Here is a 13476-nt window from a genome sequence, read left to right as displayed (position 1 = left end):
CCACCCTCTTATGTGCTGGAATGGCGTTTCCATTGCTGCTGTGGACAACAGCTGACCTCTCTGACCTAAGAAAGCAGTTATTTCATCCTTCCAGAAAATTCTCTCCTGATCACTTTGGAGATCAGAGTTCATAGGTCAGTCTGTGATTTGAAGTGTGGTTATGTGCAGAATTTCCAATGGCCTTTCTCCCATTCTGTGGCTTTTTTCTTTGAAGAGTTCCCCATCATTTGCTAAACGTCCTGGCTGCCCCAGAACTCCGTCCTCTTATTCACGGGTCACTGTAAATTTCTGCTTGAGGGATTACTCGGTGTCAGCAAATGGGAAGCATCTTCAGGGGAAAAGACTCACACGTGACAGCAGGGTACTCCCCCCAATTCAGGGTAAAGTTCCCTCTATATCTGCCCATACTTAGTACTTCCCAGGACGTTCAAAATGGTAGTTTTCAAATTTCTTTTGTGTTTTCTACGTCATTCATTAATGCTATTCAGGAGGGTTGGGAGTCAGAAACTGTCCTGTGACTTCTAACAGTTTCTTTGACCCAACAAGGAGCAAACAACCCTGCACTCACTCGCTCTTCAAACACCCCAAATCCCTGGCTCTCCTGCTTTGCTCCGGAGTAAGATGATTTTTCTAAAATAGACATTTTAAAGTTCACTAACAATAGATATTAAAAGTTCATCCATTTTAAAGTTCAGTAGAACTGTTGACAGCTTTGACCAAGACAACCCTCCCTCCTCACTGCACCTCAGTCCACCCTCCTACTGGCAGCACCTAGACTGTGGGGTTTCCGGAAGCCTGGAATGGGCCTTCCCCATTCTCTGGAGCCAGGGGGTGGTGGCAGCACCGATCTCTCCTCCTGAAATGTTGGGGAAGCGGCTTCCCTGATTCTTATAGTAAGGACAGAAAGCATCATTTTGATATAAACACAGAAAATTCCTTTCAAATTTTTAATAAATGACATGTTTTCTGACTTGCCTTTAGAATGATTGGATGGGTGTCATTGGTGAAATGCCCATATGACCTATTTTGATATTAATTAACACCTAAGCTTAAACAGTAACACCTGATGAAGGACACCTGTCTTCTTACCCTAATGGAAATGCAGATGATTTTATCTTTACTTTACTAGCGCTGACCTTGTGGATGACCTTGATTCACTTAACCTTGAAGTATTTGCCAATTCCTGATAAAATCATGTGTATACGCTAGAGAATTCCAACTGCCAACACCAGTCAGATTCTTTTTTGAAAATGAAACGAGTGATTTACCTTTCACATAAACAGGAAAGGCCCAAGGGAAGCAAAGGGCATATGAGAGGAAGGCTGAGGGGGAATCAGCCAACCACAGCAGAGTCCACACGGCAGTCATCCCGTCATTGCTTTATTCACAGGAGCAGAACAGCAGAAGACAGGAACAAGAGTCAAACATCCTGACAAGGATTTGACAAGGATATGAAAACCGAATACAGTTCACTGGGAAGTGGCTTGCTGATGAAGTCCATGGTTCTGGCTGTCGTGAGACGGCGGCTCTCTTAAGAACACACCAAGACAAGTCTGTGTGCGGCCTTCAGATTTTTCCGAGGCTTTTAGCAAAAGAAAAGTTTTCTTAAGTCTTTTGTAGGAGTCCACTGCTCTGGGGCCTGAGGGTGGCCTGGCAGTCAGCTGGAGGCCTGAGATGAGGGGTCTAAGTTGTAGGCTCTCTGGTCAGCAGGCGAGGGTGGGCCAGGCCTGAGGCTGTGTCCTGGGATTCCAGTTTATTCACCAGTCGTCACCCCACCTCCACTCCCTCCCACCACCGAAAACATGGCAAGAGAACTTGTGCTTGAAGAAAGCCAAGGAGGAGTGAGTGGGAAGCATGTTCCCCCCTTTTCTCTCATCATTGCACCCTGAAGGTCAGGCTCCCCATGCGCGTCTGGACCCCAGGAAACTGAGCTGCATCAGGGGTGGGTCAGCCTCCACCTGCAGTCCGAGGGCACTGGCAGACCAGAGCCCGAGGAGACCCTATCTGCTCCCTCCTGTTCCCACCCCACCTCTGCTGAGTCCTGTCCACGGGAGCCTCCTCTGACAGACACCCACGCTGCAGGGTGCTCCCCATCAACCAGGTGGTGCTCCCCAGCATTTCAAGTCATTCATCTGCTCCCCTTGCGGGCCCTCTCCTCTCTGCCTCCCTCCATACTCGCCCCCAGATATCTCCCTGGGGGACTCAAACGGCAGACACTCACCCACCCAAGCCTTCTCCCACCAGCAAGGGGGAAGGGAAGGGGCTGAGGCAGGGCTTAAAAGGTCTTTATTTTCTAAGGCCGGGAGGCAGGAGGCCTGAGGAGTGACAGGTGTCAGGCCTGAGTGTGTGGGTTCAGGGACGGGTTCTCTGCTCATGTCCCCCTGGCGGCCCCAGGGTTTAGCCAGCTCTGGGTCCACCTTCTCGGGCAGCCCTGCCCTACGTTATTCCCTCCCACCTGAAGAGTCTCGCGGGAAGGCTTGTTTATGGAGATGGCCTCTTTCCCACCTCACTCCCTGGCCCGGCCCAGCCTCGGTCCCTCCCACACATCTCCAAGCCCGTGCACACCCCGACCCCACACAGCGCAGGTATTTCCCGCTCGTTACACTCCATCAGCATGAACAAGTGACTGCAGGGACCCCACGCTGGGGTGCACAGGAACATGAGGCCCAGGCCGCCCAGAGGCAGCTTCATGTCTATGGGCTAGAGACGAGCATCTCAAGAGGTGAAGGCCTGAGGGGAGAGGCTCCTTCTCTACAGGGGCACAAGGGAGGGAGCCGTGTGCCCTGGACAACCTGATGAAGGGCCTGACAGAGCCAGGACTGGAGCCCACACCCTGTCTCACCACACCAGACAGCGTGGCCTGAGGCCTGGGCTGGTCAGTCACCCTGGGCAGGAAGTGACCGAGTCACCCTGGGCAAGATGACCATGAGCAAGGGAGGCTGCAGGACGTGACGGCCCTGGTGGAGTCCAGCAGAGGCTTAAATGGACACCCTGTGCAGCAGCCGTCTGTGAGTTCCCTCAACTTCCTTCTGGACCTTGCGCAGGCCCTCTGGCCAGCACTCCCCCAGGGGCCCTTCCTTGGTGGCCTGGCCCTGGCCCAGCGGCTCCCCGGGCACCTCCTGGGGCCCAGGGTGGTCCTAGCAGTACCGGTAGGCCGCGTTGCTGAAGTGGTGGCCCTCACTTTTCCACAGCACGCCCTGGACCTGGAGCAGCAGCTCCTGCAGCTGGGCCTCCTGCTCGACGCCCTTGGCCCCGTTGTCAAAGCCACAGTGGCTCCGCGAACACAGCATGGCCAGCCGGGCCAGGTCGTGGTTGTTGGTGTTGCGCAGGAACTCGTCCAGGGAGCCATCGCCCAGGTCCTCCCTGCGCGTGAACACCCGCACTGTGTGCGCCAGCACGGCCAGGCTGAAGAGCTCCTGCAGGCGCCAGGCTGCCGTGCGGTCCTGCTCAGTAAAGTGGACCAGCTCGTGACCAGCAACACGGCGTGCAGGCCCGGGGCCGACAGCCGGATGGCCTCGCAGGCGTCCCGCAGCGCCGCATCAGCCGGGCCCCCACTGGACAGCAGGTCGGGCATGTCCAGCACCTCCAGCTCCAGGCCGGCCCACCTGCGCCGCGCCTTCTGGAAGGCCTGGGTCACACCGGCTGGGAGCTGAGCCGGGACTTGAACTCACACCGGCCCAGGATAATGTTGCCCGTGGCGCTCTTCCCGCTGCCGCTTTTGCCCACCAGGAGCAGCCTCAGCGTTGTGGGCTTCGGGGTCAGCTCCCTCAGACCTGGGGAGGAGAGGGGGTGGGTCTGGCCAGCCACCGGAGGGCCTGGTCCGATGTGCTCTAGGGGTGTACATGCTGGGTAACCACATGGATACCATGTTCCCAGGTTCACGTTTAAACCTCATTTTAGGGTCAGCGTTCTCACCAGGGGGCCCGTCCACCATGACGTGGGCCTGGGTGTCCAGGGACCCTGACTGAAGGCCCTTCTCAGTGAGAGGGGGTGTGACTCAGGGACCACGTCTTCCCGAGGGGACAGTCACACCCTCCTCCCCAGCTTTTCCCTTGGGCGGGTGGGCCGTGGGGGCTACTCAGCAGACCCGTCGGGGTCACATCCCAGGGCACTCCTTGGTGACTGGATTGAGCCTCTCACCAGCATGGAGCTGAGACATTCGGCTGAGCGGAGACGTGGACCAATAACGCGTCATATAGAGAAGCCCAGTGTCAGCATGTCAGTGATGCCCGGACTGAGGGCGGAGAGGGCAGGCCCTTCTCCTGACCTCCAGGGCCAGGACCAGAGCACCATGAGAGGCGCCAGGTGGGGCTGGGCCAGGCCTGTCCCACGCAACGTCCCTGAGGCGTCTACGGGAAGGGTCCACAGCCCCTGAGGGGGACCGGCCTGTCTGCCTCTGAGTCTCCTCAGCACCCACTTTTTCCATTGCTGCACCTGTGGCTGGCTGACCCACCAGCCAGTTCTGATGAGATGACTTGGGGTCCTTGAGCACCTCCAAGTGACTTGAAAGGAACTTGAGTGAATGGGCAGGATTTCCACAGAAGCCCGTCCCTGCCCGCCCAGCGCAGCGCTGGACAGTCTCCTGTCAGAACCAGCCAGAGCCAGACCAGTCACTGGGCTCTAAGAAGAACACATCACCTGGGCCCTGAGGATTCTTAAGTAATAGTGAAGCTTGTTTATGGCTAAAAAGGGCAAATCAGGCCTCAGGACTCCTTGGTGTTTTAATGCCGCCTGTTAACACAGGTTTCTCCTAAAGGCTCAGGCCTTGAAGTTTGTCTAGTGAAACATCTTCAGTGTAATCAGTGTTTATGACACATCCTGGCCGGAGACGGATGGATTCCACATCCGACTTCTGTCTCCCAAGTTAGTGCACCATGAGCCATGAAAGTGGAGCACCTGCCCTGATGTCAGTATGAGCTTTGGGGGACCCTAGAGCTGTCCCCAGTCCTGAGCAGCTGCCAGCACATCCTCTGCCCCCCTGGTGTCTGCAGCCAGGCCGGGAGCTCCCATCTGATCCAGCCGACCGGCACGCGGGGCCTGCTGGTCCCAACCCACACTGTGCACAGTGGGGTCAGCCCCTCTTTCCTGAGCAGGGACCCCAGGATGTAGACCCCAGCCTGGGGACAGGGAGGGGTCCAGTACAGGGTGAGGGGGGCTGGAATTCCTTCCACACACTGCCTGTCATGGCCTTTCCCTCTCAGCTGACGGGGCCAGGGGGGAAAAACCCCTCCCCAGAGGCCCTCTGTTGGGGCTCTGATGCGGCCTCTCCACACACCATCTGCCCGTCACCCCCCTGCACCTTCTCACATTCAAGTCAGCTGGGACAGTGGGTTACCTGGCGACGGGTCCCCCGAATGATTCTGAGACCGTGCTCCTGGGGGGTCTTCAGGGACATGCTCTTCAGATTTTTTTTCTTCCTCCTTTTAGGGAGAAGATATGACATGTTTCTGATTTCTCTGAGTTTTAGTCAAATGACTTGTGTTTGCCGGAGGATGTTTAATCATGGAGCTTGCTGAGGGAGGGCGGGAGCAGGTGCTGAGATACTTTACCTCTTCAGGACCCTGCGTCCCCCCAACACCTTTTCTCTCACGCTTGAGCACACTTGTTCACACACATACACACACACACCCCCCCTCTGTGGTGTCCATCAGGACCGAGGAGGTGTCATGGAGGAAGGTCCTGCACAATCTCCCTGCCCCTGAATGGGTAGCACTTGGATAAAGAGGGGCCACGGGGTGCTCTGTGGGCAGGACGGAGGAACAGGGGCCCAGAGCAGTTGGGGTTATAGCAGGAGACCTGGTGGCCAGTCTGTGCCCGAGGCCAGGAGCAGGTGTTGCTGGGAGGGGCTGTATCTGGCTCTTGGGGCAGAATGTTGTCCAGGCTTCACCTATGGGGGAGACTTGGCAGTGAGCACTATGTGGGCATGAGAGGGGGGGTCCAGGTCTGGGGGAAGAACACAGCATGCACAGCATCCCCACCCCCCAGGGCAGGACAGTGGGAGACCTGGGGCTCATCTGTACAACCACAGTCAGGGGGGCCCTGCTGCCTGGGCCTCAGTGTCCCCAGAGTGTCAGTACTTGGTGGAACCAGATTCTCTTCCCCAGTAAGATTCCAGCACATTCATGACACTTTTCAGATCAAGTCTTAGTCCTCTTGGAAATGTAGGGCCGTGTCCCTCCCAGCAACCCGTCACCCTGCTGGTGGAGAGCGGTGGGCGCCTGGCCAGGCTCCTCAGGGACTGACCCGGCTCCCTCTCTCAGGAGCCCTGGGGTCCGGTCTGCTGATGTTCTCTGGGAGCCTGGACAGGATCCCCATGGCCCAGGACTTTTTCCAGAACATCCAGGACACCCAGAGACCTTTGCAGTCAGACAGAGTCTCCAGGTGTGGGACCCAACTTCAGGGGCCTACATGGACAGTGCCCCTACCCTGCGGCCAGAGGTGCTGCTCTGGGTCATGGACGCGCTGCAACCCCCAGCCCCAGGAGCCAGTGGGTGGGAGCAGCTGCCCAGGGCTGTGGGGTGTAATGTCCGCTCATGGTGACTCCCCAGTCAGCTGTGACTCTCTGCAGAACTCCAGGCCTATGAGCAGTGTCTCCCAGACCGGACACTCTCAGGGACATGGCGTCTAATCCCCAGGGGCTTCTGGAACAGTCTCTGCAAAGTGCAGACACTCAGCCCCTTGCCCTCGGCTTTCTGCATCTTTGCTGTGGCTGCGGCAGTGCCTCCTCCACGAGTCTCCTTCCTCCTCCCGGAGAGGGGCAGGCTGGGCTAGGGCGGGGCCCTGAGGCACCTGGGAGCCAGGATCCTGCACCCCAGGCCCCTGGTGAGCCACACCCCAGCCACTGCCTCTCCCCAGCCCTGCCCCGGACCAGGCCCCCAGGGGTGCTGCTTGGGGTAGTTCTGTCTCCAGACAGACACCCGCAGGCGCCGCTCCCCGGTGGGTTCTCAGGATGACGGCGAACTCGGGACACGTCCCCGGGAAGGAGCAGCAACTCCCCTCAGACAGGCGGCCAGGGCACTCTCTGTTCACCCAAACACATGCACAGCAGGTGACAACACACACTCACACAACACACAGACACTCACACGAACCTACGTACACAACATAACACCTAAATATGACGTGTAGACACAACACACAGCATCACACTCATCACACACACACACACACAACACAACACAGTTACACTCATCCACCACACATACACGCACATGCACGCGCACATACACACACATCTGTAACAGGAACAAACATATCCGTGCACAGAAACACAAATACACATGCACAAACACGCCACACAACTGACTCACACCAAGCATTCCCACACAACCGTCACCCCCCACACACACACAGCACACACAAACTCAAAGACACACCTGTCCCTCACACACCCCTCACCCCCACACAGGCACTCACCAGGCTGCTGGCCCCAGGTACTGTGTGTCCACTGGGACCAAGACTATCACCCCCACGCCCTGAGGAGGGAATTAATGGAGGGTGTCCAGAGGGCTGAACACAGAGGAGACATGGCTTAATTTTGAAGCAAAATTTCTTGGCCTTTTGGAAAGGGCTTGCTCTGTGTGAGAGACGTGAGCACCTGCTGTGCCTGCGTCTGGAGCGAGCCGGCCGTCTGCAGCGCTGTCAGCAGGACGTAGGCGCCGCTTGGTGATGGCGCTGCCGTGGACACCGAGCCAGGTCCTCTTCTCTCGGCACCAGTGAGAACGATCTTCCCGGCTCTGCCTTTCCCTGTGCGGTGTTCGCATGTGCCAGCTCTGCGAGGGGACACGGAGAGTCCTTCCCATCCACCCGCTGGAGTACCCGCCTGCGACCAGCCCAGCTCTCACCTCTCTTAGATTTAGTGGACTTTCTTCTCTTTATTGCCACGGAGATGGAGGCCTTCAGGATTTCAACATTTTGATCACTCAGGACCATGAGCTCCGAGATTTTAGATTTCAGGATTTGACCTTCTGGATCTGGGGTTTGGGATTGTGTCTTTCAGGATCGTGATCAGCACCAAGAAGTAAATTGCATCTATGAAAAATGAAAAGATGTTGCAAAATTATCATTATTTGTGGATGCTATGATCATATATCTGAGGAAATCAAGGGAATACACTGATGAACTCCTGTAAACAACGAGACCAATTTCAAGTGGAGGATGCAAGATGAAATAAAAACTATAAAAATTGACTAACATGAAACAGTAGCCCAATAGATACAAATTGTCATTTTTAAAATAACCAAAAATAAAATACTGAAGAATAACCTTTAAAATTATGTAAAAAAAAAAAATCGACCTGAAAAAAACTTGAACAAGATTGTCAGGATGTGGAGCAAGCAGAACTCTCACATGGTATTTAGGGAAAATGTAAGCGGGTCAAACCACCCTGGACAATCCTGGTAGTGGCTAGGGAACCTCCTACCTCAATAGTCAGGGTGCAGCTACTGTACCCCAAGGGGAGCCCAGCAGAAGCAGGTACGTGTGTTCACCAAAAGGAGTGCCTGCGACACTGGCAGTGGTGCTGCCCAGAACAACAAGCACTAGTAAATAGCCATAAAATAGGAGTGTTCTCCCCACAAACAAGGAGAGAAAAGAACATGGTAACTCCATGAGATCACAGACATGTTTGGTTGTGGTAAATACAACCCAGAGTCACCCAGGGAATAACTTAAGTTTGGGGACTGGGTGGACCTTGAGCTGGCAGCCATGGAAACTCCATCTGCGGGGAGCCCAGGGCTCATCCCGGAATGGTCTGTGGTCTCAGGGCAGAGGCCAGCACACCCTGGACTGGGCACATGGGTGGGGGCCATGGGCCCCCTGGGCTGGCTGTGACCTAAGGCCCCTGGCTGAAAACCAGCAACGGGACAGGTGCAAGGAGGGAAAGGTGTGAGCTGAGCCACCTGCAGGGCCAGTCCAGCAACAGGGAAACATTTCCCTTTTCTCTGTAAATGCAAATGCACATCCTGGCTCCGCTCACCTGAGCTTCCTGTGCTTGTGGCCCAGGGCTCAGGGTTCCAGAAGGAGGAACTCACTTGTCCTCACTCGCAGCAGAGGCAGCAGCTCAGGGCTCTCCCGGAGAACTCGAGACTCATCGTCTGCAGAGAAGGTGAGGCCGAGAGGGCCGTGGGTGTGGTGATGCACCTCGAGAGTGTGAGTGTGAGTGTTGGGGGGACATGGAGGAGAGCACCGGCGGGGGCTGGCGTGGGGGGAGATGTGTCAGGAAACCAGGAGATTTACTGGAGTGACCTCCACAGGTCAGTGTTTAGATTTAATTGCTCATCTCATGCTTCATTGACGGTTTATTTCATTTGAATCAAGAGGCCAAAAAAAATCTAATAAGATGACCCAGGTCATCACTTTGTGCCTTCCCTGTCTCGGGCTGTCAGTCAGGGATTCCTGGGAGAACCCCAAGTTCCTCTTTCTGGAAGATGGTCCCAGAAGCTGGACTCTAAGCAATAAAGGGTGTGTCCTAGTCTAGATCTTTCGAATAGAGTGTGTGTGTGTGTGTTCAGTGTGTGCAGAGACAGATCCACACAACTTCAGGATCACACCGACATTACTCGTGGTGAATTATAAGAAGAGCTTAAAAGTAGTTTGGTTCTTTTCCACCTTGGGATGCATTTGCTGGAGGTTTTCATGCAATTAATGTGTTTTGAATCACTTGGAGTGTCTCCTGTGTGTAGTTCTTCCTGTGATGTTCTCAGGCACACGGGTCTGTTCCCTTGTTTCCTTTCATTTTTAAGAAGGAATTTTCAATATGACCTTGTTGTGATGTACAGTATTTACATCATGCTAAAATCAAAACACAAAATGCCCTCTTCCTTCCACCCCCCCTTACCCTCTCGTTCTCTTGCTTACCCTCTGCCACGCACCCTGGGCGCCCCCTCCAAATGAGCCGTGGTTTCGGGGCCTCTGTCACCCTGAAATGCCAGGACCTGCCCGTGAGGCCCCCGGGGCCGGAGCGGAGCCCGCACCTGCCGGACACTGTCTGCGGGGGGACACGGGGTTTGCCCGGAGACCCTTCCTCTGGGCCCAGGGTCACGGGGGACATGTTTGGGGGACCCCGCGGCCTGGGGTCTCTCCCTGGCGCCCCCTCTCCAACATGTCCTCAAGTCCTGACTGCGGGGTGGCACTTGTCTCTCATCCCCCGGGGTCTCGGGAACCCCAGAAGCACCGCGAGGTCCCCCTCTCCCCAGCTGTTGCCCGCTGTCAGGAAGGCGGGGTGCGGCCCAGGGCCTCATGGTCAGAGCCACACACCCCAAGTCCAGGTGTCCCCCTCGGGCCCGGTTTGCGTCGTGTTTTGGGGAAAGTTTGGGGACGTCTCCCCAGCTCAGGCTTGGGGGGCACAGGCCGGTCTCCTGTGGTGTCGCGGGGCGTCGTTTCTGGGGGTGACATCTGGACCCTCTGGCAGGTCCCAGGGAGCATGAGGGGAGGGGGCTGCCCTCCCGGCCAGCCCAGCCTTCCCCCCTACCTCACCCCTCCAGGGGCGCCCACCCTCAGGCCAGTTCGGCTGGGGGTGCTGCCTCCTGCCCGGTCCCCCCGTCGGCAGCACCCTGCGAAGCCCCCCCCAGGTGAGTCACTGCCACCCCGTGTCTTCTACCCTCCCGGCCTGTCCTGGCTGCTTCTCCCCGTGCTGACCGTACCCCCTCCCACTCCCCCCACCCCCGCCAACGTGGTCTGGGAGTGAGAGCGTGTCCACCGCCTCTGGTGCTGGATAGGTGGAGAAAGATCAGAAGCATGTCCCGCTGCTCTCCTGCGGGGTGACTGGGAGAGAATGGCTCCTCACAGGTTCTATGAACCATGTTTCTCCCATTGAGCTCCCCCAGCCCCACCTCCCCACTCGGTTCCTAGAGTAAACCCCACTAGTCAGGACGCGCCATGGCTTCCAACGCTGCTGATTCTCTTTCCTCACATTTCCCTCCAGGACCCACCCGGTGACCACGGCTCACAGTAAGGACAACACTCTGAGGATCATGTTCATGGGGAAAACCGGCAGTGGGAAAAGTGCCACAGTGATCACCCTCCTGGGGAGAAGAGCATTTAAATCTAAACTTGCAGCCCATGCTGTTACCAGCAAGTGCCAGGCAGAATCCCGGGTCTGGCAGGGGAGGAGGCTTCATGTGGTCGACACCCCGGGGCTCTTTGACACCAAGGGGAGCCTGGACACCACCTGCAGGGAGATCAGTCAGTGCATCCTGGCCTCGGCCCCGGGGCCCCACGCCGTTGTCATGGTGATGCAGCTCACCTACTGCACAGAGGAGGAGCAGAAAACTATCAAGTTGATCAAGAGCATCTTCCGGGAATCCGCCATGAAGCACATGATCTTCTTGTTCACGCGCGAGGATGATTTGGGGGATGGCAGCCTGAGTGAGTTTATAGCACAGGGACCCAAGCCGCTAAGAAGCATGGTCGAGGAGTGTGGGGGCCGCTGCTGCGCCTTCAACAACAGGGCGGGGGAGGCCGAGAAGGAGGCTCAGGTGCAGGAGCTGGTGGGGCTGATAGAGAAGATGGTGCAGCGCAACGGAGGGCTGTACTTCTCTAGCAAAATCTACAAGAAGATGGAGAAAAAGCTCAAAGAAAAGGAGGAGAAGTTGAAGCAAAAGTACACAGAGCACAGAGATAAAAAAAATTAAACAGGTAGAAAAGGAAGATGCTGATAAACCAAGGGAAGACAGGGAAAGGAAAATCAAAGAGCTGCAGAGGCAATGGGAAGAGCAGAGCAAAAATGCAAGGAATGAAGCTAAGGATGGTGTGCTTGACGACACTGTGAATTGGATCAAGGATACACTGTCAGGAATATGGCAGATGTTTTGGGAGTAATGTCAGCCTCAGCTTCCTTCCCAGTCTGTGGTGACGCTAATGGGGTACGTGCGTCCCCACGTGAGTCCATGGCAGTGTCTCCTGTCTTCCTTGTCCCTGCACCCTGACCTTGCTCCCGCTGTTGAGCGGTGGGGTCTGTGTTCCCTGCCTGACGTGGGTGAACAGCAGGTGGCTGACGCAGCCCCAGGGACTTCTCAGGTGGAGCCGGAACCTGCCCCCTGCTCCCTTGGGTGCTCACCCTTGGACCGGCCACCATGTGGTGAGCAAGCCCACGGGACCACCGAGAACCCTCCATGGACAGGAGGTCCACCCACGGGCCCATCCAGGCTGACCTTCCATCTGCAGCACAAGTGAGGAACAGGGACAGGGGACGCTCCAGCTGCCCTTAGGGCCCATGAGGCTGAGAGAGCAGCAATGAGCCCTCCCTGCCCCAGACCCGTCCACATGGGATTCATTAAAATAAATGATTCTTCCTTTGAACCACTAGGTTTTTTTTTTGTTTTCAAACTTTTTTGAAAAAATATTTATTTATTTATGGATACAAGAGTGGGGTACAGGCCAGACATATGGGGAAGAGTGAGAGGATTCCCCAGAGACAGAGTGGGGAACAAAACAGGCAGACTGACCAAAGTACACTGCTGGGGGGAGCAGCAGGTGAGTCAGGAGAGGTCTGCTGCGCCATGTGGGTAGCTCCCTGGCCAGGGACCAAACTTGTGTTGCAGTAGCTGTGGGCAGCTTCATCGTTACCCCTTGTGCCACCAGGGAGGCCTCAACTTGTGTTGATGTTTCAAAGAATCATTGACTGACTTATTATTGATGCCTCTTTGTACCAATTCACACATCATTTAAGACTTCAAAATAGCGCAGCTTTATGTCTCCACTATTTTGTATGACTACACATTAGCATATTTTGTATACACCTACATTCGAGGTCATCTTTGCATCATCTCTACCGTCTGTCACTGGACCGTGGCTCACGGTGGCGCCACAGGCCTAAAATAAAACACCGACAACAAAGCAACCCAGTGAAGCAGATACTGTGCTGTGCGCACCCCGGACCCCCGCGACCCCCGCGACCCCGCGCCCATTTTACACCAGGTCATCTTTTCAGCTGTGGGATGGACGTGGTCTGGACATCAGCCCCGTAAGAGACGTGACCAGCAGACCCCTGTCCCCCCTTGTGAGCTGCCTTTCCGCTCTATTGATCGTGATTTTTGATGTACAAAAATTCTTAATTTTGATGGACTTGGTGTTTTCTAGTTTTTCTTGGTAAATCTTTTAGAGGTTTTAAAATTGTAGGTTTTTTTTAAAGATTTATTTGTTTATGCATAGAAGAACTGGGGTATAGGCCGAGGTGGGGGGTGAGAGGAATCATGAGAGACAGAGCGGGGAACAGGACAGGCAGATTGACCGAAGTACACTGCTGAGGGGAGCAGTGGGGAGACAGGAGAGGTCTGCTGCGCCATGTGGGTAGCTGGGGATGGAACTCCGTGCTGCAGTGGCTGTGGAGAGCTTCATAGGTTGCATCTTGACCCCTTGCGACAAAGAATCAGTTGACTTATTATTTATACCTCTTTATACCAATTCACACAGCATTTAAGACTTCAAAATAGCATAGCTTATGTCTCTACAATTTTGTATGTCTACATATTAGCT

At 55.5% G+C, this 13476-nt stretch overlaps 1 protein-coding gene and 1 pseudogene across 2 annotated transcripts; one reads left to right on the top strand and one right to left on the bottom strand.

Annotated features, from left to right (window-relative positions):
* Positions 1-2978: 2978 nt before the first annotated feature.
* On the bottom strand, positions 2979-5395 carry LOC311169020 (GTPase IMAP family member 6-like; annotated as a pseudogene). The gene is made up of 4 exons: positions 5336-5395; positions 5025-5117; positions 3916-3973; positions 2979-3773 (listed from the first exon to the last, which is right to left on the bottom strand). The product of its transcript is annotated as a GTPase IMAP family member 6-like (transcript).
* Positions 5396-6408: 1013 nt separating this feature from the next.
* On the top strand, positions 6409-11633 carry LOC311169019 (GTPase IMAP family member 7-like; the record flags this gene model as incomplete). Its single annotated transcript, XM_084230719.1, has 5 exons — positions 6409-6487; positions 6569-6717; positions 9004-9150; positions 10501-10571; positions 10925-11633. The coding sequence occupies 5 exons, from the start codon at positions 6409-6411 to the stop codon at positions 11631-11633; spliced, it is 1155 nt and encodes a 384-aa protein (XP_084086845.1).
* Between the last annotated feature and the right edge of the window lie 1843 nt (positions 11634-13476).

This window comes from Talpa europaea, assembly GCF_964194135.1.
Source record: "Talpa europaea genome assembly, chromosome: 3".
Taxonomy (NCBI): domain Eukaryota; kingdom Metazoa; phylum Chordata; class Mammalia; order Eulipotyphla; family Talpidae; genus Talpa; species Talpa europaea.
The sequence above is the reverse complement of the archived record's forward strand: the minus strand, read 5'-3'. Positions and strand labels throughout refer to the sequence as shown.